The 26,488-nt window shown below is 40.7% G+C and overlaps 1 protein-coding gene across 1 annotated transcript; it reads right to left on the minus strand.

Annotated features, from left to right (window-relative positions):
* Positions 1–259: 259 nt before the first annotated feature.
* LOC124276718 (fatty acid synthase-like) lies at positions 260–26,196 on the minus strand. Its single transcript, XM_046712361.1, is given in 34 exon segments — positions 260–880; positions 1,295–1,546; positions 2,225–2,500; positions 2,611–2,729; positions 2,888–3,238; positions 4,070–4,210; positions 4,213–4,311; positions 4,434–4,683; positions 5,020–5,355; positions 5,781–6,004; positions 6,134–6,256; positions 6,530–6,887; positions 6,974–7,278; positions 7,408–7,538; positions 7,650–8,880; positions 9,499–9,675; positions 10,370–10,639; positions 11,531–11,729; positions 11,732–11,912; positions 12,520–12,821; positions 12,960–13,085; positions 14,342–14,348; positions 14,554–14,678; positions 14,680–14,754; positions 15,157–15,387; positions 15,679–15,840; positions 15,842–16,119; positions 17,170–17,400; positions 17,527–17,649; positions 18,015–18,215; positions 19,410–19,583; positions 19,816–19,968; positions 20,906–21,143; positions 26,046–26,196. Coding segments are annotated over 33 exon segments (7,551 nt in total). The 5' UTR covers positions 21,135–21,143; positions 26,046–26,196; the 3' UTR covers positions 260–769.
* Positions 26,197–26,488: the final 292 nt, after the last annotated feature.

The raw sequence follows: 26,488 nt of genomic DNA on the forward strand, positions 1-26,488 counted from the left end.
TGCAGTAACATCCAAACGAGACCAACCGCCTACTACATATAAATACTGCTTGTGAAATATTACATGCTGACAGCTCTGGAAGGGTCGAAACCAATTATAGGCAATGTTCTGAGAGAGAATAGAATTGGATAATTCACTGCCTAAAATATAATCAGGCCCCTGTGTTACTCTAAGTGCCATGCATTGCATTGGCGGATCTGGGTGTGTATGTGTGTGTGTTTAACGAACACCTTCAACACATTTGAACAAAAGAGTTTTGTAATTGTCACAGTACTTTATTGTTATTCAAACAATGCACATACCCCACAATAAATACCATAACAAAATAGTAACAATGATTCCGATAACCAACATGCTTGCTGCAAGTAAGTAGTTGGGAGGATCACTTCCTCACCGGTCTTCACTCATTCAATGAAACATTATTTTGACTATATGCTGTACACTACTGCACGAAGATAGTGCTGTGAAAAATATTGCACCAGACTAAAGAATAGACCGTAAATGTTTCCTATTCCATCATGACAACCATCTATCTATCATCTGGTAGCTCATTTGACCGTACACACATAGTTTTGTTTAAAGTTATCTATCCTTCTCAGAGTCGCTACTGATTCACATCTAAATGGCAAATAAGGATGTATTTAATATCACATCACTGTACACATATCCCAGGTGAATTTGGGAGAGACAATAGGGGATACATCCCTGATGAACCAGGCAACAGCTTGTGCACATAGCCAGGTCAATGCCATTAACAGGTGCAACATCTTCAAGGGAGGACATCAGATACGAGAGATGCAACTTTGCCAGCACTTGCTCCAAGGATGAATGTCTCATGATCCCCAGCAACCTCTTTCACCAGCAACTTACCAGCACACACCTGAAGGAACAAGGCAAGCTGAATTAAGTGGAAATCTAGGATGATGTGCCATGGGAATTGAGCTGGAGACATTTACTGGAAACTCTGCATCAGGTGATATAAAAATCATTAAAATCATGATCACAATATCTGCAACTGTTTCATTATTATACACTGTGAAGTAACCTTTCATAAAATTGGCATTAATGAAATTTGATATCCCATTAAAATGACCATATATATTACTGTAATACAAATGTCATTCCCTCCATCCCCCTACCACTGTAACCCTATTTTCATTCTAAGTGGAATGCTGAATCCCAAGTTAAATTATTCAGTTCCAAACACGAAAAGTAAAATCATGCATGACATCACAGAGGCCAAAATAATAATTGTAAATGTTTTAAAGGTTTCTAGTTGAGACCGAATCCTCACCTGTCCTAAGCCATAATCTTTCCCAAGTTTGGATGCCTCATTTGTACATTGCTGAGCCCGCACCAGCAATATATCTCCCTTGAATGAGGTGCTTGGGTTGTAATCCATACACATTAACAACTTATTCCAAAAGGATTTTGCTGCAACCTCCAAGTCTGTGCGGCTCTGGAACTGGCGTGTGGACATAAGTTCATCTACAGCAATACCAACACGGCCCTCCAGGTCAGGTGCCGACAGCATCTTCTCCGACAACTGAAAAATGGCCATGCAACCATACATGGGTACTCCAAACAAATGTATGAGCGAAAACAATGACAGGTACAAACTGAGTGGTTGCGTCAACGTACAACACTGGTGCTTTGATGGTGACCTAAACTGACTATACATTGGTACAGGTCACAGTGGAAATCCATGGTCATAGTGGTACAAACATGCAACAGACCTAGGACATGCCCATTACTTCCCTGTTTGTATTAAGTAGCTATAGCATCAGACACTTGACTTCTTTTGGGTTATGTGTTACACTGTTTGATTATCTCCATGGCAATGAATGTCTCGAGTCTAAACAATGTATTGATACAAAACGTTCTTAATACATATGTATATTTTTCTTAAATGAAACTGGTCTTTGCTTTGTTTCCTAAATGGCTGCATACAATTCATAGGACAAATGAACAAAAGAGGTCCAGCTCCAACCATCACTATTCTGCATGTCATCGCGAAGAACGGTTCCAACACAAATTCTCTTCACTATCATCTATCCACAATAGGTTGTGCAGACAACAGTATGTTGCTGCCCAATGCTCCTGCTATATGCAGTAATCATTTACTATAATTGTGTCCAATTTGTCCTTTATAAGTGACAATACTCCTGGATATATCGGAACCACATTAATACAATGAATGCCTATTATTTCTCATGGGACTCACCCTGGGGTAGTCAATGGACATGAACTGCTGAACAAAGGTACACATGACCTCAGTCTCCTCCTGCCCTTGATGGCCTGGCGTCAGCTTGGCGCGGTGGGAAGCTAAGTGAGCAGTAACATACTTGTGGGAGCCATCCAACAGCACCAGGGCCTTCACGATATCTGGCTGGCCAGTGTTGTACTGCTGAAGCTGAAGCGCCATCTCCAAGGCAATACATGCACCGAATGAGTAGCCAGCCAGGCAGTAGGGGCCATCAGGTTGGACACTGTGTATATTCTGGAATTTACAACATATACCCTTGTAGAGTTAGTAGTTATTGGCATGCGAGATACACAGCTTCAGTATCACAGTAGAATGTGTTTTTTTCAGAATGATCCAGAACTCACTTTCAAGTAGAATCTTGCAAGGGCCTCAACCGAGGTGAGCGGGGCATCAGCAGTGCACTGGATTCCATAGACTGGGCGCTGTAACTGGCTGGCTACACTCTCTAGAGACAGGGTCACACCTGACAGACAGAACACATCATAAGTGTATAAACATGTCCAAAAGCTCATAACAACCTCTAATATTACTTATAATCCATGGAGTGTGGGAGCAGAGTTAAAACATTTAGCAAATCAAAACATCACTGGAATCATTTGCTTGAGCAATGCATGTTCTCACCTTCTATTGGGTGCACAATGAACAGGGGTGTCTTGTCATTGTGTACTCCACCAATGGCAACAATTGTGGTGGTGGGCATGATCTGAGACATGTCATAGCGAACAGACAGGCCACTGTCATCAAGTGTGGACCCATTATCCTTGTTGCTGTTGCTGCTGGTGTCTGCTGTCTCCCCTCCTCCCCCACTGATGTCCTGCAGACTTGTCATCGTCAGCTGCCGGATCTCCCGCATCGACATGGATATGTCATGTTCCCGTTCCAACGTCTGCTTCACCTCAACCCCCATTAGAGAGTCCAGACCAAGATCAGCCAGGCTCATGTCAGGGTTAATAGTGGAGACATCTTTTACCCCTGTTAAGTGTTACATGACAGTGTTTAACATTGTTGTAATTGTAAAATATTGTTTCATAACATTCTCTCATTCTCAGTCAGGAATGTATTACTATCGAATGCAAGCAGTGCTATAAACTTACTATATTGTGATGTTTTTGGAGTGGTGTTACTGGGAATCTTCTGGAAGAGTTATAAGCTAATCCAAGAGTGAGTGAGTGAGTTTAGTTTTACGCCGCACTCAGCAATATTCCAGCTATATGGCGGCGGTCTGTAAATAATCGAGTCTGGACCAGACAATCCAGTGATCAACAGCATGAGCATCGATCTGCGCAATTGGGAACCGATGACATTTGTCAACCAAGTCAGCGAAAATGACCACACGATCCCGTTAGTCGCCTCTTACGACAAGATAGTCACCTTGTTATGGCAAGCACATGGGTTGCTGAAGACCTATTCTACCCCGGATCTTCACGGGTCGCTAATCCAAGAAGATATGGAACTTTTAGAAGGTATTTTGACCTTAAGTAAATTTTATTGCCTTGTAATAATCTGTAATACAAATGTAGAACAAATAACATTTCTGTTTTTGGTTTTACACGGAATTCTCCCCCCCCACCCCCAGATTTTTGGGTTAAATTATTGTTTCAGTTTGGAAAACATTTAACACAAGCCAGATTTCCCCCTCATGACTCCACAGTTCCACAAACATGGAACATCAAGACATCTAAAGTTCAAGACAAGTCAACATTCACATACGTCCCTCACCCTTCCAAAACTAACAGTGCCTGAATGTTCTTATTTCAGTTGAAAGCGATAGATGCTGATGAGTTGCTGATCTTGCTACAATACCTAATATGTGGGCTACAGATGCCACCAAGTCCCGTTTGCCAACATCCTTCTTGGCGCCAGTATGTTTCTCTGCCATGACAAAACTGGACACAACTGGGTGGGGCTGGTTGAGGAAGCGGTCCAGGACCACCATGCAGGAGGGATCCTCTGAGGTAAGGTGCCCCCAATGACAGCATCATTCCCAGCCATTGTTTCCAGCACCACACCAACATCACCAATAGCACCCCATTGGATGGCAACACCTAAGAAAAATCATTGTGTTAAGTTTCAAAATGCTTCTGTCACATTTCCAAACACCAAGATAAGAACATGACTTGTGCTAGAATCTACTGTACAAGTAGTGTGAAAATTAGATAAATTCTACCTGGCAATCCTTCCTGGCGTCTCTGTTCCACAACACGTTCCATCACTGAGTTAGCAAAGCCATAGTTAGCTTGCCCTGCATTACCCCGTCCACAGCTGACAGAGGAAAAGACAACAAACAAGTCCAGACTTTGCCTACAGGTGGCACTACGACTGGCAAGGTCAAGGCAGATTGTTCCCTGTGCTTTTGGATGACATACTGTCTTGAAGGTCTCTACTGTCTGATTCTCCATCAAACTGTCTTTCAACACCTGACAGAAATGAAAAATACAAATAAATTATTTTCAACAAAATTGAAGCTAATCATAAACTTTGCCTTGAATTTTGTTTGTCTATTAGCAGTTTGTTGTTTGAGCCTCGTTCCACATCTTATTTCTTTTGTAGATTTACAACTGTCAGATATGATCACATTGTGGAACGTGGACCAGAATCATTGCCGCCATCATGCAATTTCTTGCTATCATGTTTATCCAAAGAAAGATAATTGAAAGTCCTTTTTTGTATCAATTTTTGACCACCTAGTTGAGGGAGAACATGTGCAAAAGGAATTAAAATAATCTATCTGACTAGTTTAATTAGTATATTACCATTGCTAGATTAAACACCCCTCCAACGGGGCCCATTTTCTCCGCTTCTTGCACAAGCTTTGTGGCCTCTGCCTCTGTGTTGATATCTCTTGAAGAGATACATACATTCACTCCTGCCTTTCTCCATAGCCGCACCCGCCGGGACTGGTAGCCAGTCCGTACACCAGATCGAGATGTGAGGAGAAGTTTCCTTGCTCCACGTTCAATTAGCCACTGGGCAAGTTCCAGACCAAATCCTCCCAAGCCACCAGTAATGATGTAAGTCTTTTGGCTACTGCAGTATGTTCGAGATATTGCTTGCACTGTAAGAGGATTTTCAGTATCTTCTGATCGTATCTGCAATACAAAAATTCTGCAGGTATTCAAGTGTCAAAATAAGGTGTTACTTGTTAGGTCAGTTATGATGCCAATGTTCACACATTCTTTTGCAAATATATGCTCATGTTATTTTAGAGAGAATTCACTATTTTATGATGGATCTTCACATACATAACTGGATAAAGAAATTATTACACTTGCTCGGGCAATAGAAAATGTCACTTGTGTGTGTAATAATCTATACTGCACGTGATTACTGCTGCAACTCATCCCTTTAACTTAATCTGCAGGTAGTAACCAATCTCACATCTTTTATGATCTGTTGTCAGAAAACATTTAATACTTGTCTACTTCTGGAGTAGTTACAGTTAACCATATTTGACAGTTTTCAAACCTGACCAGTCAAAATCATTTTTAAAACAAATGGTAGAAAGGCTGTTAACCTTGATGAGGACTTTTCCCATGTGTTTTCCCTGAGCCATGTATCGGAACGCATCTTCAACCTCGGAGTGAGAAAACACTGTTGTATCCAAGGGTTTAACTGCACCTGAGCTGATGCCATGGCTCACCAACTGGTGTACAGTGTCCCAGTCCTTGTTGCCAGGCTCCATCAGCGCATCCAGAAGAATACCATGAAAACTGATATTTTTCAAGAATATTGACATCCCTGGAATAATGAAAACATATGTAGTGAGTTTACTTGACATTTTCAATGAACCTGTTGAGGTAAAGATCTTTAAAACATCATAAAATTGGCATTTAGGTACAAGACTATCACAGATTCCAGTAGCCTTACCTAGTGCAGTGTTCTTTGAAAGGTCAAATTTGCCTATCTCCAGGAACCTTCCATGAGGAGCAAGCAGTCTCAAACTGGCCTGTAGTTTCTCTTCTGCCAGGGAATTCAGTACAATATCCACACCTACAGCAGAATAGCTCAAGCATCAGAATGAAGTCATTCACAGTACAGACATTAGTTTGGTTTTACACCACTATTAGCAATATTCCAGCAATATCATAGTGGGGGACACTGGAAATGGGCTTCACAAATTGTACCCTTGTGAGGGATCTAACCTGGGTCTTCGGTGTGACTAGGGTACCCCACAGCCCAGTACAGACAATATAACAATGGTTATTACCTTACCTTTATGTCCCCCCTCCCCCCCCCCACCACCCCAGAAAGAAAGAACTTTACCTCTGCCTTTAGTTGCTCTCAGGATGTCAAATTCAAATGAATTGTCTCTAGAGTTGGCGAAGTTGTAATCTTTCAGGGTTGGAAACTTTTGTTTGAGATACTGCCTTTTCTCCATGGAACCAACAGTGGTGAACACCTCACAGCCATGATGCAATGCAATAGATATGGCTGCCTGGCCCACTCCACCACTGCCCGAGTGGATCAGGACACAGTCCCCCTTCTTGATATTGCCACGGTGAACAAGTGCATAATACGCAGTAGCATATACAGTAGGGACACTGGCTGCCTCCTCCAGACTCCATGACTCCGGGACCTCCCACAAGAAGCGTCGGTCCACTTCAGTAGTTGTTGCCAAACCCTACACAGAAAACAAATATATTTATCTCATTGACAAATGTTTACGACTTGAAAATGTCTATTTTTGCAAGTTGTCTTAATACGTACCTTTGCAGTTACGACCGCCATGACCCTCTTGCCATCTTTCTGTTTGCCAGAGAACTCCATGCCCAGCATACAGTCTTTAATGTCCATTTCCCCTGGGATGGCATCTGGGGGCAGCTTACCAGTTGCCAGCATCACATCCCGGAAGTTGAGGGAAGAATAGTGCACTTCACACTGCTCTCGTCCTGCACGGACTGGTACATCATGCTTATGCAGGGGAGACACGATCCACTTCAGACTTGAAAGATCACCTCTCACCGTTACATCAATGTAAGCATGCTCACTTTTGCATTCCAACAACTCAGTTCCTGCAACAATAGCCACAACTGTAATTCACGATTGTATTTTGACAGCGACACAGATAAACATTTCTCTATTTCACTTTTCAATATATTCTTCACAATACATTGTTTAGTGCCATGAGTCAGATGACTTACCTTTGGACAATGGAATGTGCCTGTAGGAGCCCCACTTGCCCTGTTGCTCAACATTCATTACCAGATCTTGTCTCACCAACTTCTGAAAGCACTTGCTACTGGGGACAATCCTCTCACTTGAGAAAATGCATCTGAGAAAATAATTAAATAGAGTGCATCAAAACAAATGCATAAAATGGGAAACATTTTGGTAATATTACCTCAAAACCTTTTCTGATCAGACCTATAACAATATATCCTACCTGAGTCGTTCCCCTCCAGATTCCTTCCGAAGGCAGTTAGTTAGTCCCACTATGCCACTGTTAGTGTTGTTTGCCTGCAGCCAGACATTCTCCCCTTCAGGACGTACATGACAGTCATCAAGGGCAGACTTGACCATGTCCACCCAACTGCAGTTGAGGTCATCCACACAGATGATGGTCTGGTTTTCTCCAACAGCTTTGTTGGCTCTACACACCAGGAACATGTTGCACAGAACCCCATCTGTCTTGTCACAGATCACCTGCAGCCCATGCTCCAAGAACAGCTTTGTCCAGCTGGACGAATCCAGATAGCATCCATGTGTTCTGGAATCACCAGTTGTAACACAGTCTAGTTTGAAATTGTTAATTGCCAGATGTAGTGGAAAGTTTTGAGTAGCTTCTATAATCAGTGCAAACCCTTTTGTTCCACATGCATCAGCAACATTCTTCAAAGCAACACTAATGTTTTGCTCACGGTGGAGGATATTTCTCAGAATGATCACATCAGGTTGACTAGCTCCTGATGGTAGAGTCTTCTGCAAATCCCACTGCAGCGTATGGATAGCAAGTTTTTCGAGTTTCTCTTGATCATTTTGCTGGGGATTGGCTACTGTATAGTCTACTTGATTCATGGGATGAGCTCCAAGGAGAGGCAGGACATGGCTATACATAGCTCCGGTTGGAGAACACACCTCCAGCACATTCACCTTGGTCTTCAGGCAGTTCTCTAGCACTATGTCCACACAGGATTTCAATACTTTATCTTCAAGTAGGCAGTTGAGTAAAGTGTCATTTGATAGCTCTGGCTGGAATGCATTCACAATGTTAAATACATTTTCAGGGAAACTTTCTGATAAAGGAGTAGAGAAGATCTTGTGCAAAGTCTGCATGAGACCACATGTTGGCTGCCTAGAATATTCCATCACTTTGTCAAGACTGATGTGAGTTTGTGGCTTTTCCACCGACAACAAACTGGAGTTGGGAATGTAAGTAGCTCCACTGGATTTCAGTAGTGTTGCAAGGGACTGATGTGTGTAGGCCAAACAGTCTTCAGCATACATTTTTGATTCGGAATCAAGGAGGTTCTCATGGTATGGAACAAATGTGTAGGCCTCTAATGTAGGAGTCTGGTTGGATCGTCTTGGAGCAGAAGTAGAATGCAGTCCTCTCATTTCAACTCCTCCACACACAAAAATGTCAAGGCAGTGATCCATCATCACAGGAATAGTAGCTGAAAACAGGGAACAATAAATAACAGCATGGAAGTGACAGACTGTTACATGTCAGCATCAGTCTTGGTGAATTTAAATCTTAATTCCTTTACACTTTGTTTCAAATGAAAATATAAATAAAAGTAACAAAATCCTTTCCATAAATCAAAAGAGTCCATATAACTCAAATTATACAATAGTATGTCAAAATGAATCGCGACCAATTAGTTTGCCTAAAATTGAGGGTATCCTGCACCTAGTTGTACCTGATAAAACACCAAAACTTGAAAATATTCAAACAGTAGATGTTAAAATAGTGAACCAACATTTACATATTTTTTGTCACTGTGTCAAATGTCTTAAACTTTGGAAACACTTTACTAAAGGCCTTGAATGTTTTAGCACTTGTGTTGAGCAAGAGCCATGACACTCTTTGAAACTTTTCACAGAAAGAACATGCTTTGTTGTACCTAAAACATTGTGCAAAGTACACACTGTGAAAGGAAAGTTGAATCACTCCCTGTCACCAAAATGTCTTGTAGATAGTTTGTCACTGGTGTAAACATTAAAGATAAGGCTGATTCAATGGTGTTTATATGATTTGGGTAGTCTGCAGGAGAGACATGTTAATTACTGACCTGGTTTGTCATCTGTTGCTGGAATAACATACTGGGCATGTATGGTGGGGTCTATGCGCACTGACTTGATTCTAGTTGGTAGTCGATATCCTAAAGCTTTGCCAGCCACCTGTGCTTGAAGCATTGTGTCCAAGAAAGACACCCAGTTGCCTTTCCACAACAGTTCCCCCAAGTCACCTGAAAAAGTAGATATTCCCATTTTTACAAACACGCAATTTCACAAGCTCTTAAAAATTTCATGAATAGAATACTGATAGATTAGTAAACTTAAAAGTAATTAACAATCAAGTAAATTTCCACATTGGTCCAGCTTATCTTGGATTTTGTTTCTTTTGAAATATGAGCATACCCATTAAGGCCTGAGAGGTTATATTGTCAGCAAAGCTATCAATGGACCTGCACAGTGCAGTGATTCTGCCATGAAGATAACTTGCAGTGGACAAGAATGAATGCGATGGAGTGAACCAGAATTAAAGATAACGCATGTTTATATCCTTTATATCATGGCAAACACGTTTTGTTGTGATGCAATGTCCACGAGAACACCCTAGCAGTTTGGATGCAATAAATGTGTCGGGTGATCCAAGATATTTAGTTTCCTTTAGGTTTTCATGGTTTCAAATTATTCCCAGTGGTCCTGGAAGTATGTGGAAACAATGTGTCCAACTATTCATTCAGCATGTCATATGGTACAATCATAATACACTGATGTAATGTTAACACAAAATCAACAAATAATATTGGGAAGACCTTTGGAACACTACTGACTTTGAAATGTGGTATGTTTACAAAGCGGAAATGAATAGAAAATTTGAAAAACTTTGACATCTTTGATGGAATGAAGGTGATGAAAAAAGTTTCAGTGTCCTGCCTTTGTGGGTCATCTTGTAAATGCCTTGGAACTCTGGACCATAATCATAGCCCCGAAGTCTAAGATCTTTGTACATATCGGAGAGTGTGAGTGGAATGGTCTCTTCAGTTGGGGCATGTGTGGGTTGAACTGTGTTCTGCTCAAGAAGAGATCTGAACGATTCTTCATCTTCCAGCTCGTGAATGTGTCCGCTGACTGTAAGGTTGCCAGCCTCGCTGATTTCAAACTCTCCTGTTGCTGGCATTACACACACCTCCAGCTTAACAATACCTACATTGAAACAAGAAGTCAACAATCATACCAATACAAAGTGGATGAAAGACTGGAAGAAGGTTGGTGGCAGGGTGATGATAGGATGGGAGGGAGATGGTGTTTTGATAAATGGGGGGGGGTGGTGGTGGTGGTGGTGCTGGTGGAATTGGGTTTAACGTCGTGCTTGAGAATATTTCGCTCATATGATGACGTGCATGCATGTGTATGTGTATGTGCGGCTGCTTGTACTAGCCCAGACTGAAGCTGGTTTTATAGTGCTAGCTCACTGAGATACCATGCTGCAGTGAAGCATGAATACCCCACTCAGACACATTATACTGACTCCGAGCCGACCAGTCCTTGTTGTACCCATTAATGCCGAGCGCCAGGCAGGGACCAACAAGTACCATATTTTAACGTCTTTTGGTATGACGCGGTCGGGGATCGAACCCGGACTTTCTGCACTCCGGGCAGACGCTCCAACCACTACACCACGGAAAATGGGTGGGTGGGGGGTTATCAAATGATGGTAGGAGGGGGATGAATGGTTGGACCGGATGAACACAAGGGGAAGAATGTAGGCGAGTGCATTTTTACTTATTGCATGCTTAAGTTCTTAATTTGAAGACTGTCAGGCCAACCAGTGCACATCACAAAATACTCATGGTACCGAGCTACTTGCTAACAGAAAACACATTTGAGGCATCACAAAGAGGTCCTATATTCTTATATACGGTTATCAAGTACTAACTTTATTTTGATGACACTTCCAAAACATCAACCCATTTGAAATTCAACACTGCTATTTGTTATTTACGAGAAAAGGAAGCTAAAACTAAACAAGTTTGAAAAATCTGGAAGACTCAATTTACTCTTAAATACATAATTCAGAAGTCAAAATATGCTTACCTGTTTTGGGTAGAATGGTGGCTTGATGAATGTTAACATTCTCAAAAATGACAGGCATATGTTCATAGAACTTCCCCTTGAGTTTGGCCAGTGTCCGCCATGCAAGGACCAGGTAGCCTGTTCCAGGAAACAGTACCCTGCCATCGATGGAATGGTCCACAAGGTAATGGTCTGGAGATTCAGGGGAGACATCAATTTCATAAACAGACAGAGTTTTTTCCCTGATCCTCCAGAAATGAAATCATCCGGTTTAGGAACATTCCATGACTGAGCATGGTCCCACTGTACAAAAGGTGACACCATGGGAGTGCCAGCAGGGACTGGGTACCTCACTGGGGGAAACAGACCCAGGGGATCAACTTTCATTCCTGCTGCATAGCACCTGCGAATTATAAAACAATTTATATGAAGGGGTAACAGAGCCAGGTATATGCAACTGCAACACTGAGAATTTCCACTGTCATTTTAATTGGTAAAAGCCCATAACAGTTTAGGAACAGTAACTTGATTGGATGTTTCAACCCGCCAATGAGCAATATGCAGATCTCCATGCAGATAAAACAATCTATTCAAAAGCAAGTGCTACTGTACCCTTGTGAGGTGAGGTGAAATTGGGTTTTACGTTGTGCTTGAGAATATTTCGCTCATATGACGACATGCATGCGTGTGTATGTGTATGTGCGGCTGCTTGTACTAGCCCAGACTGAAGCTGGTTTTATAGTGCTAGCCCACTGAGATACCATGCCGCAGTGAAGCATGAATACCACACTCAGACACATTATACTGACTCCGAGCCAACCAGTCCTTGTTGTACCAATTAATGCCGAACGCCAGGCAGGGACCCAACAAGTACCATATTTTAACGTCTTTTGGTTTGACACGGCCGGGGATCAAAACCACGGCCTTCCGCTCTCCGGGCGGACGCTCTAACCACTACACCACGGAGGCGGTCCTGTACCCTTGTGAATGGCAACACAAAATTAACTTACTTTCCAATACTGGAGTAGAAGTAGTTGACATTATCCGGGTGATTTCTCTTCATGAGACCAACAAATGTACAGGTTGGAGCAAGAGACCTCTTGAGTATTGCCTGTAGAAGACAGTGTGGGGCAATCTCTATGACAACAGCATTGTTGGGAATATGTTGCACAGCCTCCTGAAACAGCACAGGGCTCACCAGGTTGTTGATAACATATTCTGCCGATGAGAACTTTGCCTTATCTGTATGCCACTCCGCTTCTGGCACCGAGCTGCTCACCCAGCGCTCAGAACGACGCTTGGGCTTTATCACCTGAAATAATAGGTTCTTGAAGGTTACACATGCACCATAAATATTTAGAAATAATGCTCTCTGCACAACTTTGACCCACACGACAACAGGAGTGCACTACTACTAATTATTTTTAGTTGATCCTGTGTACAAACCTACCTTGTTGAGGACAGCCAGAAGAGTTGGGGCAATGTCTGCCATATACTGGGAATGGAAGGCAACACCTCCACTCTGAACTTCCTTTGCAAATATCCCCTGTTCTTTCAGTTGCAGCACAAACTTGATCTGTCAACAATCTGTATTACGTTAATCCGACACTTGTGGTTGCAGAGAAATATGTCGGATTAACGAAAATGTCGGATTAATGAAAATGTCGGATTAATGTATTTGCGTGAAAATATCAATGTTTACTAAATGTCATGATCGTCATACTGTTGCATGCATATCAGAAATGGTAGATCTAGTTATCTTCATCGTATGTAAAAATATTCACAGAAATAAAAAATACTAACAATACATACTTGTTTTCATTTATTAACATTCATAGATGGCATAACATACATATATAATCACATAAGCGAACAGTTTCATATCTATTTCATGACCACATTGGCACAAAACTCACGTTTGTTTTTACCGCATATCAGCTGCCATTATGACCCGGATGTTGAATATGTTACGGTTTCCATACAACTAATTCCATAATAACATGTGGACGTCTAATGTACAATCAGGCGTGTATCATAACATATATAATTTATAACTTGAAAAAGTCTTTGATGGTCATTAACATCAAACACGTCTAAGTGGTGTGTCAGAAATGTTTGCAAAGTGTTCAACGATGTTTTGGCCTCAGATAGCTTGAAGCATTGGAACCAGTCGTAGAGACGCTCAACCACTAAGCAGACTGCTTCAGGATGTCAGATACGGTTGATCGTCAATCTTCACATCAAACTTCTGCTCAGCAAAAGTGATGACTTCTTGTTGTGTTGTCTGGGGTTTGTCTTTCTTCAAAAGGAGATTTCTTTCTTGATCAATGGCGTAACTTCTACAAGGGGTCGCTTAGCAGGTGGTGTACTCGTGACAAACATCTTGTGATGAAAACTCATGTCGGTTGTAAACATTTTATACCGCTCTACTGTTATTTCTTGATTAAATCGTCTCAATTAATTATCCTGTGTTCCTAATTAACAAGTGTGATGTTCACTGACGCCGCCAGCCAGTAAGGCAGCCAGTAACTCACATTGTTTGTATATTACCACTCACGTGTTGATTGTTTTTACATGTATTTACGGCTCGGATCATCCGACCGGCTGTGTTGATTGTCGGATTAACGAAATGTTTTACAATGTATTTACAATAATAAGCTGACTAGATTGGTGTGTCGGATGTCGGAATGCAGCAGAATGTCGGATTAAAATACTTGAGCAGCTAATTATCACTGTTTTAAATGGTTCCCAGTAATTTTTGTCGGATTAACTGAGGAATTTTTCCACGACAAGTGAAAACGGATTAAGCCATGATTGTTTTATGTACTTTACACTTGCACTAATCAGATCAAACATGATCAGTGTGCTTTTTCAACACAGTATCTTAATTTCCGGTGACCTCAGATCATGAGCCTGTATTTACTGACTCATTTTGTCAGGTTATTTTCCTGCTTCCTAATTTAAAGCTGTATGGACCAGTTTCAATGTTAACCTCAGCATTTTAATTTGGAAATCACCATCCAACAATTTGAATATGGTATTACTACAACTTACCAACTGCAGCCATGCCACCAGGTGGCAGTGTAGCCTCCTGGATACATCGACCTCTCCAGTAGCTTGCAAGCAGGGTTTCCTCTGCAGTCAGAGAACCATCAGCATAGGCACAGCCGAAGCTCCCCAACTGAGTGGCCCACCAGCCCATCTGGAGTCACCCCCATCTGCTTCAGCAAGTCGACCAGTGCCAACTGAAGAAAATAGTCATTGTTGCCACAATATCCCAACAGTCAAGTGACAAGTCGTTGATAAGATCGGTTATCGTTGTGTCCTACTTTCATGTAAAAGTTGCATTTAAAATAAATTGGTGCTCATCCATGCAGTCTTACAGTTCTTGTCCTTCACTGCAGATGCAAATGTTTTCCCAAATTAAAAACCTAAGACAGCAAAACTATTTATGAAATCATTCTTGGCCTGATAAATGAACAAGGGAGATTTTTGGCGAGTTGCCTTTCTTTTCTCAGGAAATACACAGGAAGTTTCCACTACACTTTGGAGGAATGAAGAGACAAGCAATTAGCATGAGTGAGTATAAGGTAAAGTAATATGCATGATTTGCCAAGTGAGGTTGAAGGGACCACTGAAAGTCATACCTGAATAGCTGCAATACCACAGAAGGTATAAACAATGTTGTCAAAAGTGGCCTTGTCCCCTTCTGTAAGCACCTGGTACAATTCAATGCCATGTCTCTGCAGTATGGCATCCGATTTCAGTATTGACTGCTTGAACACCTCCAACTCCATCATGCTACGGCCCATTCCAAACCATTGTGAGCCCATTCCAGCAAACACATACCACACTGGCCGACTGTCACCCGAACATTTCTGCACAGAAGATAAAACATGTCATACAAGTGTCTGCAATAGCGACACAAACATCCGCCAGACAGTTCACATGGGTGTATGTTAGAACACTAACATAAAACATGAATCTCCTACCTTGTACTAATTATCACCTTTCATAAACAGTGAAAATAAACAGTGAAAATAGACTGATTGTAGCCCCCATCATCTATCTGGCAGCTATTCTGGGTTTAACCTTCCACAAGAAACATTAGTATATGGAATGATATGGAATGCTCTGTTCATAAACTAGTGTACAATTTAGGCAGTTACCTGAACTTCTCGAACATCCTCCTGTGAATTGAGTACTGTGTATCCCCTGTATGGAAATGCTGTTGTGGGTGAACATGCACTCTCATTGAGCAGAGCATGGAGCTCCACACTGTCACTGTTTTGGTGCATCTGCGTCAGCACATGGTCCACACACTCCTCTGTTGCGGCCTGCATACACACACAGGCGGCGAGATGAAGCGGCGGGATGCTGCTCACTTTTTTCATTGTCATTGGACTTTAAAATCAAATGTACATTAGCACCACCAAAACCAAACGAGTTCACGCCAACATAGCCACCTGACCACCGAGTGCTTTCGGTCACAACCTTCAGTCTGCCATCTACCAAGCCTGGAATGTTGGGGTTGGGCTCATTGTAGTGGAGATTGGCTGGCAGTATCTTCTCCTCCATTGCAATAATCACCTTAGCCAGCGATGAAAGTCCTGCAACATGAAACTTTCACTGAATCTCAACGTGTGATTTGCTCCACCTGTAAAGCCTGGTTGTCTTATGTTACTCTACCAAAAACAACCATGTACACAATGTGCATTCATTTCAGTTATAAGTAACAAGGAATGCTATATGGCTTTTTTCAATACCCACCAAACTGGCTTCACCTTTTATTTCACAGAAAAGAGGTGTTCAAGAATACTTTGCACAAACATGAGTCACAAGACAGTGAAACTCACTTGTTTTGTCGAAGATGCCAAAGACGATGGTTCTAGTTGTGACTGGTATACAAAACTGACAATCCATGTATCAAAGCATGACCGATCTTAATCTGGTGTGATGACAATGGAAAGTTCAGAGTAACATTGTAGATTCACAAGACTTGATTTTGTTGAAACAGGTTAAGATTGGAGTATTCAACAACCATGGCAAAGTTTCTTTAACTCAAAGAACTATTTGTCTGGATAAGCACCATGGCAAGAACCTTTTTCCTTGTTCTAATTGGCTGATAAGTGACCACATGACAGTCTATGGAAATGCATACCGACTCCATCCAAAGTCGGCTTATCAATGATATTGACTCAAGTTACTAAAAATAGCACGAAAACGCCAGCACAAGGGCATCCATTCATTTTTAGCCTAATAGCTTTGAATGATACATCAAGATGTATGGCAACAATCAATTATTTGAACATCACAATACAAACTGATAAAAACATTGTTGGTTGATTGAACGCCGACATGTCATTTTTGATCAATGGACATTACTCTGTCACGGATCTTAGTAAGTTTGTGTTTCTGGCCTTTAACATATTCCACATTACATAGTTGCATCTCTTGAATGACAGTAAGTTTAGTTTTGGGCCGCACTCACCAATATTCCAGCTATGTGGCGGCTGAACAAAAACAGTGTGAAACTAGATCAATATCGCTTTTCTTGGGTCCATTAAAACAGGAGATAATTTCCTTAAAAGTTCTTAATTAACAGACAGACAATTTCAGACAAACTGATGAGCTCTAATATTTGATTGAATGTGGCTAACCTGATGCTGGCTCAGGGTGACCCATGTTAGACTTGGTCGATCCTATGAGCAGTGGTTCATTGCGGTCTTTGCAGAAGACATCCGCTATGCTGTTCACTTCCTGTGGGTCTCCCACTTTGGTGCCTGTGCCGTGAGCCTCCACATAAGCCACCTGACTGGGGTCTACTCCTGCCTCATGGTATGTCTCTTCAAGTAGTTTCTTCTGTGCAGCACCAGACGGGAAGGTGATGCCTGTGTATAGCAACAATTCATATCACTGAACAGCTTTCCTTCTGCCTTAAGTCCTAGCTTGAGGCTCAAGTTCGAGTATTTACAATACCATGCAAGAGAACCACTTTCCTGGTTGTCTAAACTCACCTTGCTCTTTGTTGCCATCTGCATTATTCTTGGAATGTACAACTGTAGAGTAGATTCTGCGAGCAGCAGATGCCTTCTGAATGTGAATAGCTATGATGCCTTCACTGCGACAATACCCGTTACCTGCAATAGTATCCAAAGTCTAATATTAACTCCTTAAATAAAACCATTACTATGAAGTCTCTTTATTGAAGTAAAGTCTGCACTGTAGAGATAAACATGACATATTTGCAATGTTGAGAGGTGGGCCAGTATTCATGTTCATGGTGGAACACCGTATAGGTGAATGTTTTATCAAGAAATTATACAAATAAAATTGTGTGCAAGACTCCAGAGATTCATCATGAACAATCGGGCTCAGTATTTTTACCAATTACATATGAAACATGGACACTTGAAGTGACAACACTGTTTTATACAGTAATCAACCTGACTGAGCAGACTAGTGACTTGAGTAGATATGAAATAAGGGGATGGACTTTTCGCACCATTTGCATCAAAAGATTTGCAACAACCATCAGGTGACAGCATGCCGAGCTTTAAGAACTGGAGAGCTGTGTTGGGCTTGACGCAGATATTGGTTCCCCCAATGATGGCAGCATCACAGATACCCATGCGAATACTGGCCAGGGCATGGTCCATAGCCAGAGAACTAGAGGAACATGCAGTGTCTATAGCATAGCTTGGACCTACAAGACAAAAAAAGGACTGCTGCTAGTACATTAGTTGACACAATAGGAAACATTTTAATCATTCATATTATACTGCACCTGGAAAATTTCAATATGCATGTCAAAACAGAATGTCCATTTTCAATCAAAACATAGGAAACAGTCAAAAGAATACACACAGAAACTATCAATATCCATATCAGCTACATTTTGCTTATATATCGAGACAAATATCGTCAGCAGGCTGGATATTGCATCAGTACCTTTGAGATCAAGGAGCACCCGAATAACATTTGCTTGTATTAAGACATTGATTTTCTTCGGAAACAACCACTACCCACAAATTCTTTTCTGCTGCCACCACTCACAACATCTTTCCTTGTATACATATTTGCCAACTAATCTTCCAAAAAACCTTAAAAAAATATATATGCCATTATGATTCTTCAGTATTCATGTATTCACTTGCAAGGCCGTAAAACAAGGAATTACTTGTTTCTATTTTATGATTATTCCACAATATTTGAGCAAAATAATTACACAATGTAAACTTGACAAGTGAATAAGAAAGTACATGAATTGATTATGCAAGTGCTAGGACATAAACTTCTGATAATTGAACCCTATTCCTGGGCATTTGCTCTTCGAACCAGAAAATTGTTTCACAACTTAATCAACTTCAACTTTTTAAGTTTCTTCATAGGAATATACCATGTTTTGGTGCACACTTATTCACAAAAGTTTCTCTTGGTAAAGCTGTGTTAAACCATGGTAGAATGCAGAGCTAAGAATTCTTATGCTGAAGAGCCAGACAGCCAACCCAAGTTGTGTGAGTGGTGGAATTGGGTTTAACATCGTGCTTGAGAATATTTCGCTCATATGACGATCAAGTTGTGTGAAACTGCTATAAGATATATCACTTCTAATACTACTAACAGGAGTAGAAACTTAAAGCACTTGTACAAAACTTACAATCTGTTGAAGGATTTTCCTTCCTCATTATCCTCCATACTGAACACACTGCTGACCACAAATCTATCTCATGTAATGATTCAGACCCTCACATAATCAAGACAGTCGTACAACAAATAATTTCATAGATTTTCAAATAAGGTGAACAAAGATCACTTATAATCTTAAGATTTGAAAAAAAATGAGTCATTCATAAGGACAAAAATTCATGACTGATCTGAGCTAAAAATAAGTACATACCTTTGAGATCAAAGAAGAAAGACAGTCTGTTTGCAAACATGGCCCGGCAGCATCCTATCATGCCATAACCATCCATTTTCTCAGAGTCGGACGAGAATGCCTCCGAGGCCTCAGACGCACTCGCACCAACAAATACACCTGTCCTCGAACCCCGCAAACTCTGGGGGCTGTAACCTGGGATGACATCACAATGCATTTAAAATATGACAGCAGACAATGTGAAGAGAATGCATGGTGTTACACTTGGCTTGAGCCATTTTTCTCCACATACCTTTAGGATATCACAATCTAATCTGGGCAGATAAATGCTATGTAACAAAATGTTTTTACCCTCACCCCTTGCTTGATACAAAGTGAAGGAATATACTGTATTCTCCTACAGTTACAGTCTGGTTGCTTGTCTTACCTGAATCTACAATTGCCTCATATGCAACTTCCAACAGAAGTCTCAGCTGAGGGTCCATGGAATTGGCTTGTTTGGGGTGGACGCCAAAGAAGGAGGCATCAAATTTGCTTAGATCTTTTATTTTTCCATTCCTATCGGGAATCCCAAGAAAACCTGAAATGTTATATTGAACCTTGTATTTATATATACCCACACACAGCTGCAAAGTCATATCCACACCTCATTTTAGGGAGAATATAATTGATTGATATGACATACCAATGGCTGACAGTCTGTTTTTACTGTAAATTAGATAATATGAACTGTATTGAAGATGAAACATGTCTTTTTTTGTTGTAAATTATATAATGATGCTAGAAACAGGTTTATTACTCCATTTTTGTATGATAATGTCAGCACACAAAACTTAATACACATACTTAACAGTAAAGATAAAAATATTATCATAAATGTTTGTAAATTTTTGAAATGTATACATAAAACTAGAGCTGCAACTGAATACAAACCTGTCACTTTATGTGCTCTTATTTCAACTAATTTATTTTGCATTATGGGCCTTTGGTCTTTATACTGAATAAATTATCTGTCTGTCTAACTGATCCCCCAGTGCTGCCCCTGTCTAACTGATCCCCCAGTGCTGCCCCTGTCTAACTGATCCCCCAGTGCTCCCCCTGTGTCTAACTGATCCCCAGTCAGTGCTGCCCTGTCTCACTGATCCCCCAGTGCTGCCCCCCAGTGTCTAACTGATCCCCAGTGCTGCCCCTGTCTAACTGATCCCCAGTGCTGCCCCTGTGCTGCCCCCCTGTCTAACTGATCCCCCAGTGCTGCCCCTGCCCCTGTCTAACTGATCCCCCAGTGCTGCCCCTGTCTAACTGATCCCCCAGTGCTGCCCACCATCCTACTAATGTAACCAGGAAACAGGGCAGGAATCCTTGAACATGTCATTTATTGAATGAACATGGCCAGGCCTGCTCTTACTATTTTACACTTGCTTCAAATTACTTCCTATGGAACCAGTTTATGGGTGTTTTGCAGTCTTCCCATTCTGGCCCTTGCACTTAAAACTTGATCTATATTCCAAATTAATTACCTGCTGGCCATCTCCTATCATCATCTGTGATCATGTCTTCTTTAAGCAACAGATGCTGGCGGAACTCAGTCATGTTGTCGGACTCTGGCAGTCGACAGGAAATGCCTGTGATAACCACATCCTCTGTACAGGTTGCCATCCCTAGAGATGGTTTGTCCAGAGTATTGGCAAGCTTGCAGGGAGCTGCTCCTCCCTGGTAGGGTGTTTCTTCAATCACATGGGCCGGCATTTCCAGTATCTGCCACAGGGAAATTAGGTCCACTGTTAGCCTCAAGCACTTATTCAACAGCAGTACAAAACAAAGCAGGTCTTTCTTTGTAAATTGTTATTCTTAGCTTTCACAATACATAATTATTACTTTGCTGGGACAAGTTGTCTGCTGAACCCTGAATGCTCGGACATACCCTGGAGCATATTTGGTTTGACATCCAATTCACAACTTCGATAAACTACTGATCCTTAAATTATAAACATAACAAATCCACTTTACCCTTGGCGCCTTCTGTACCCTTCACTTACACAAGGACTCCAATCCTCAACTCTACTCTTGCGCATGCTCCCCTCTGACAAATCCTACACTTACACCATCCCTGCTGAAGGCTATCCATCAACCAGAACCTGCTCCAGCATCTCCACCCTACCCAGTGTCAACCTTACCATCCTCAACCCTATCGGCACACTCCATTGTTGTGAGTAACAGAACTAGTTGTGGGTTTTAATTGAGTTTTCAGCCACCTGCCACCAATGGGTTATTGTTATTTTTTCATGTATTATCTCTAATGTTCCATTAAAAAGTTGACTGTGCCAATAACTGATTTTTTATTAAAGACAAGCAAATGCCCTTATTTCTGTTTGTGGAAAAGGATTGAATAGATTGTTGATGATGGAGCATCAAAACGGAAAACAAACATTTCCATCGATGAGCAGTACCAAACTTTTTTTTTTAAATTCAAGAACTAAAAGTGCATCATGACATAGGATATTGGTTTACACGAGGAATCAGTCATGTCACCACCCTCTCGTTTTTCAGCAAGCTGCTTATATTATGTCTTTGCCTAGTATTTCCGTATTTCCAAGCACGAGTAAGTTTTGTTCATACTTTCGTAAATATTTCTCATGAAAACAAACAAAAGGAAAATGGGAAAGAGTTCCTTACGTACCCCCAGCCTATTTTATAAGGTACTTTTCATTACTTGTATATCTTTGTATTTAGGTAAAAAATATTAGGTGGGGTGTACGTAAGGAACTCTGACCAGAAAATGAGATACCATGATGTGAACAGAATAGCCAGGACATTTGTATGTTAAAGGGTTGATACATTCTAGGAAGTTCCAAGGACACACAAGAGGTGGCATATTCCCAATGATGAACATGTTCATATGTACATATTAACAAAAAGTAAAAACAATAAGGACTTCATTGCACCTTCTGAATACACAGATGATATAAAAGAGGGTTTCTCTAGAACTGACTAGGCTTTAGATATTAACAACCCAACACTGCACTGCTAAAACATAACCAATTTATAAAAAATGAAATAACATTTCAGTGGAACATCACTGGTTTGAACACAATGCAACAACAAACTATTCCAACAAGAAGTTGGGTTAGGAGACATGATGGTTTGAGTCCCACTTACAACCAAGGATGTGGCAAAGTCAGTCAATATTGGAACAATCTTTCACTCATGCAGAGCAGTCAGAAGTCATGGCTGGACAACTTGAAAAACATATACTAGTCACATGACAAAAAATGGAAACACCATTGACAATTTTAATTCCACAGCAGAACACAAACAACATACCTCAGTGTAAACAGCCAAGAAAATATCAACAGGAAAATCGAGTCCCCACTCAGAAATTTCAGTCACTCACTTTCCAAGTGAAGAGCCACCAACTAGAATGGCTTACTCCCAGAGCACATGGCTTGTAAAGGATACAGGAACCAATCAGTGGCCAGGTCATATGTCACATCTTACTTCATCTGATTGCCCATTGGCTCATCAGAACATGCAACAGCTGAGTTTGATTGTCACCCCTTGGTCATCAATAGACTCACCCACTGATCATGCACCAGGCATGTGCTAACACACAGCAGAAGAGTTCATATTGGACACAACACAGGCAACTGAACCATGACATCATTACATTTTAAAAATCAATGCAATTTCTGACCATATTACATCATCAAGCTGGTCACACATACACTTTAGATACTCTTTCCCCCTTTCCTATACAAAATGTATTTATTAGCTTTGAATAAAAAAATTATACTTGTGGAATCTAATAAATGTTTTGTTTGTCACTGTCTGCAGATGATACTACATATCTGCATTTCTTGGATTAAACCTTTGGGCTGAATTAGGTGGGTAAAATATCAAATCATTAAGTCATCTGAGATTACTTTTTTCACCTCTGCAATAGGTTACCTGAATACATTCCTGTGTTAAGCTTGTCTCATTATTTTTTCAGTTCCAGCCTAATCATTGTTATTGTCTTGCAATTCAACCCATTGCACACACAATAATTTTGCAGTGACACATAAATTAGCTTTGGCAGTAGAAAAAAATTCTTTTGAGAATTACTTTTACACAAAACACACAAATAATTTCCACAATTTTGACATGCTTTCTGTAACTTTCACTGATGTGAATTTGTAATGGTACTTTCAGTATACAGAACTTTTCAGTTGCTAGAATGTTACATATATTTTCAAAACTAAATTATATTCCCACTGCAAAATAAGCAAAACATACAATACTGTTTCTTAACACAGCAACATGTCAAGGTGTCACATGTTGAACCAAGTCCCCCGTCAATATCACCAGTGGAGCCTGGCATCAATACAAACTTTCAGATGAAATCATAATGAGTTCTGAAAACAAATCCTACCCTCATTTGTAAACAAGTCAAACTATGTGCGACGAAAAATGTAGCTTCAGGACTGACTGACTGAGTTTTGGTTTTTGCGCCGCTTTTAGCAATATTCCAGCAACATCACGACGGGGGACACCAGAAATGGGCTTCACACATTGTACCCATGTGGGGATTCGAACCCGGGTCCTCGGCGTGACGAGCCAACCCTTTAACCACTAGGCTACCCCACCGCCCTGTAGCTTCAGGAGGGACAAGGTAAGATAATGAGGGACAAGGTAAGATAATGAGGGACAAGGTAAGATGAGGGACAAGGTAAGATGAGGGACAAGGTAAGATAATGAGGGACAAGGTAGGATAATGAGGGACAAGGTAAGATAATGAGGGACAAGGTAAGATGATGAGGGGCAAGGTAAGATGAGGGACAAGGTAAGATGAGGGACAAGGTAAGATAATGAGGGACAAGGTAAGATGAGGGACAAGGTAAGATGAGGGACAAGGTAAGATGAGGGACAAGGTAAGATAATGAGGGACAAGTTAAGATGATGAGGGGCAAGGTACGATAATGAGGGACAAGGTAAGATAATGAGGGACAAGGTAAGATAATGAGGGACAAGGTAAGATGAGGGACAAGGTAAGATAATGAGGGACAAGGTAAGATAATGAGGGACAAGGTAAGATGAGGGACAAGGTAAGATAATGAGGGACAAGGTAAGATAATGAGGGACAAGGTAAGATAATGAAGGACAAGGTAGGATAATGAGGGACAAGGTAAGATGAGGGACAAGGTAAGATGAGGGACAAGGTAAGATAATGAGGGACAAGGTAAGATGAGGGACAAGGTAAGATAATGAGGAACAAGGTAAGATGAGGGACAAGGTAAGATAATGAGGGACAAGGTAAGACAACAAGGGACAAAGTTCTGGTTTACAGTAACTTTACAATTTGACTTTCAGTGGACCAGACTGTCATGTTAAGCTATCCCTGAATTGTTTTCTTTACTCAGTGTACAAAAGATGTCAGAAGCATATTTGATTGTATAGTTTTTAAATTTGTAATCAATATATTTACAGGTATGGTCTGGTGAAACATTCTGAAAAGGTTGTTACTGACAAGCATTTCCTTCAACATAGTTGTGTAAGGTGCAATGGCAGCAATGCCAACTGTATACCATTTATATAATTGCAAATTGAAACACAAATCATAAACACATACAATTACTCTCATCATCAAATGTTCATTGAACTAGAATGACCGAAATTTGTCTTCAATTACAAACATATATCTTGCACTGCTGACAAATACAGTTATTGTCTTTTCATTGAGATGGATATGAGCCAGCTGTAAATCAAAATTGTATTAATAATGCAAAACTCAATATTGCTTGTTATTACATTACAATGTAAATAGATCTACAACATATATAGGGGTGCTGTTTTTGTCAGGAGCCTTGGTCCCTATAGTTTTGTTGGTGGAACATCACATTCGCAATGAATGATGAATGGGCCAGGTGACCCTTGTCGTGATGCTGTTAACATGAGATTGGGTGTAGAGATTAAAGAGACTGTGTGTCTCACCACGGGCACTTCGACAGGCATGCAGCTACAGGCATGAGGGTGGGTGTGTTAAGCATTGAATTAAACATTTACTTTGTCCTGTGAAAATATCAAAAGATACATGAGAATACTTGTCAATAAGATGCCCAAAACACATGCATTTTATACCTGGATTTGAAGAAGGGGTGAGACTGAAGTAGAATAGTTTTTGTCAGTGTTTTTCTTCAGGGACTTTACTATAATTGTATAATTAAAAGATGTTATAACTAAGCATAGATACTGATGAAGTTACTTTTAGTATGCAGTGGTTGAGAGAGTGTCATTCTCAAATAAATCTTAGAACATCAGCATAAACGTATATGAAATACACTGGATTTTCCGTTTGATACACCATTTTTTATAAGCAATTGGCATTTGATTACCTATACTAACCTTATTAAACATACCTGCTGGTGATCAAGTAACACCTGAATAATTTAATGTGATTAACCTAAATTAGCACAAAATGAAGCAAGCTTAATCCTTACAAATCAATTACACTAACTTATGAGTGAATTGATTAATTCTGAAATCATTGTAGTGAATGCCTTATAGCGAAGGAATATATAGATCTCGATACCCCCATTTAACGCGTGTGATAAATATAGAAATACTAGGGGCAAAGTCCATTACAATCTCCCGCTGCAGAGAAAACCACTGATAAACACTCACCGTGGCTGCTGAGTTTACGTTGATTTTGTAGAATGTATGTATAATTTCTGATTTTTGAAATGGTTGTGGCGCAAGGTCTCTTCTTGTCACGTTTAACTATGCCATGGGATTATGCGAAGCTATCACGTCAAAACATTGTGATGATCATCTGATGTGGGACCATGACGCAAGGACCAATCATAAGACGTGTTACTAAAGCACGTGACATTGAGAAAACATTCGATTTGGAGGTGTTCTGGCTGCATTCATTTAACAACTACGTTGCTTTCTTGGAAGTTCTATTCATTTTCCAACTGCTCCACCGCTTCTTCAGGCCGATTATTGTGACAGGCTGTCAAGGCATATAAGGCTCAAATGTGTTACTTCGTGTACAATACATTCCCAGATTGTTGTAACAATATATACAGTAATAACGTGACACTAATCCACTTATATGAAAGTGA

The sequence above is a fragment of the Haliotis rubra genome, unplaced genomic scaffold (genome assembly GCF_003918875.1).
Source record: "Haliotis rubra isolate DU_JTF1 unplaced genomic scaffold, ASM391887v1 Scf212, whole genome shotgun sequence".
NCBI classification, from domain to species: Eukaryota; Metazoa; Mollusca; class Gastropoda; order Lepetellida; family Haliotidae; genus Haliotis; species Haliotis rubra.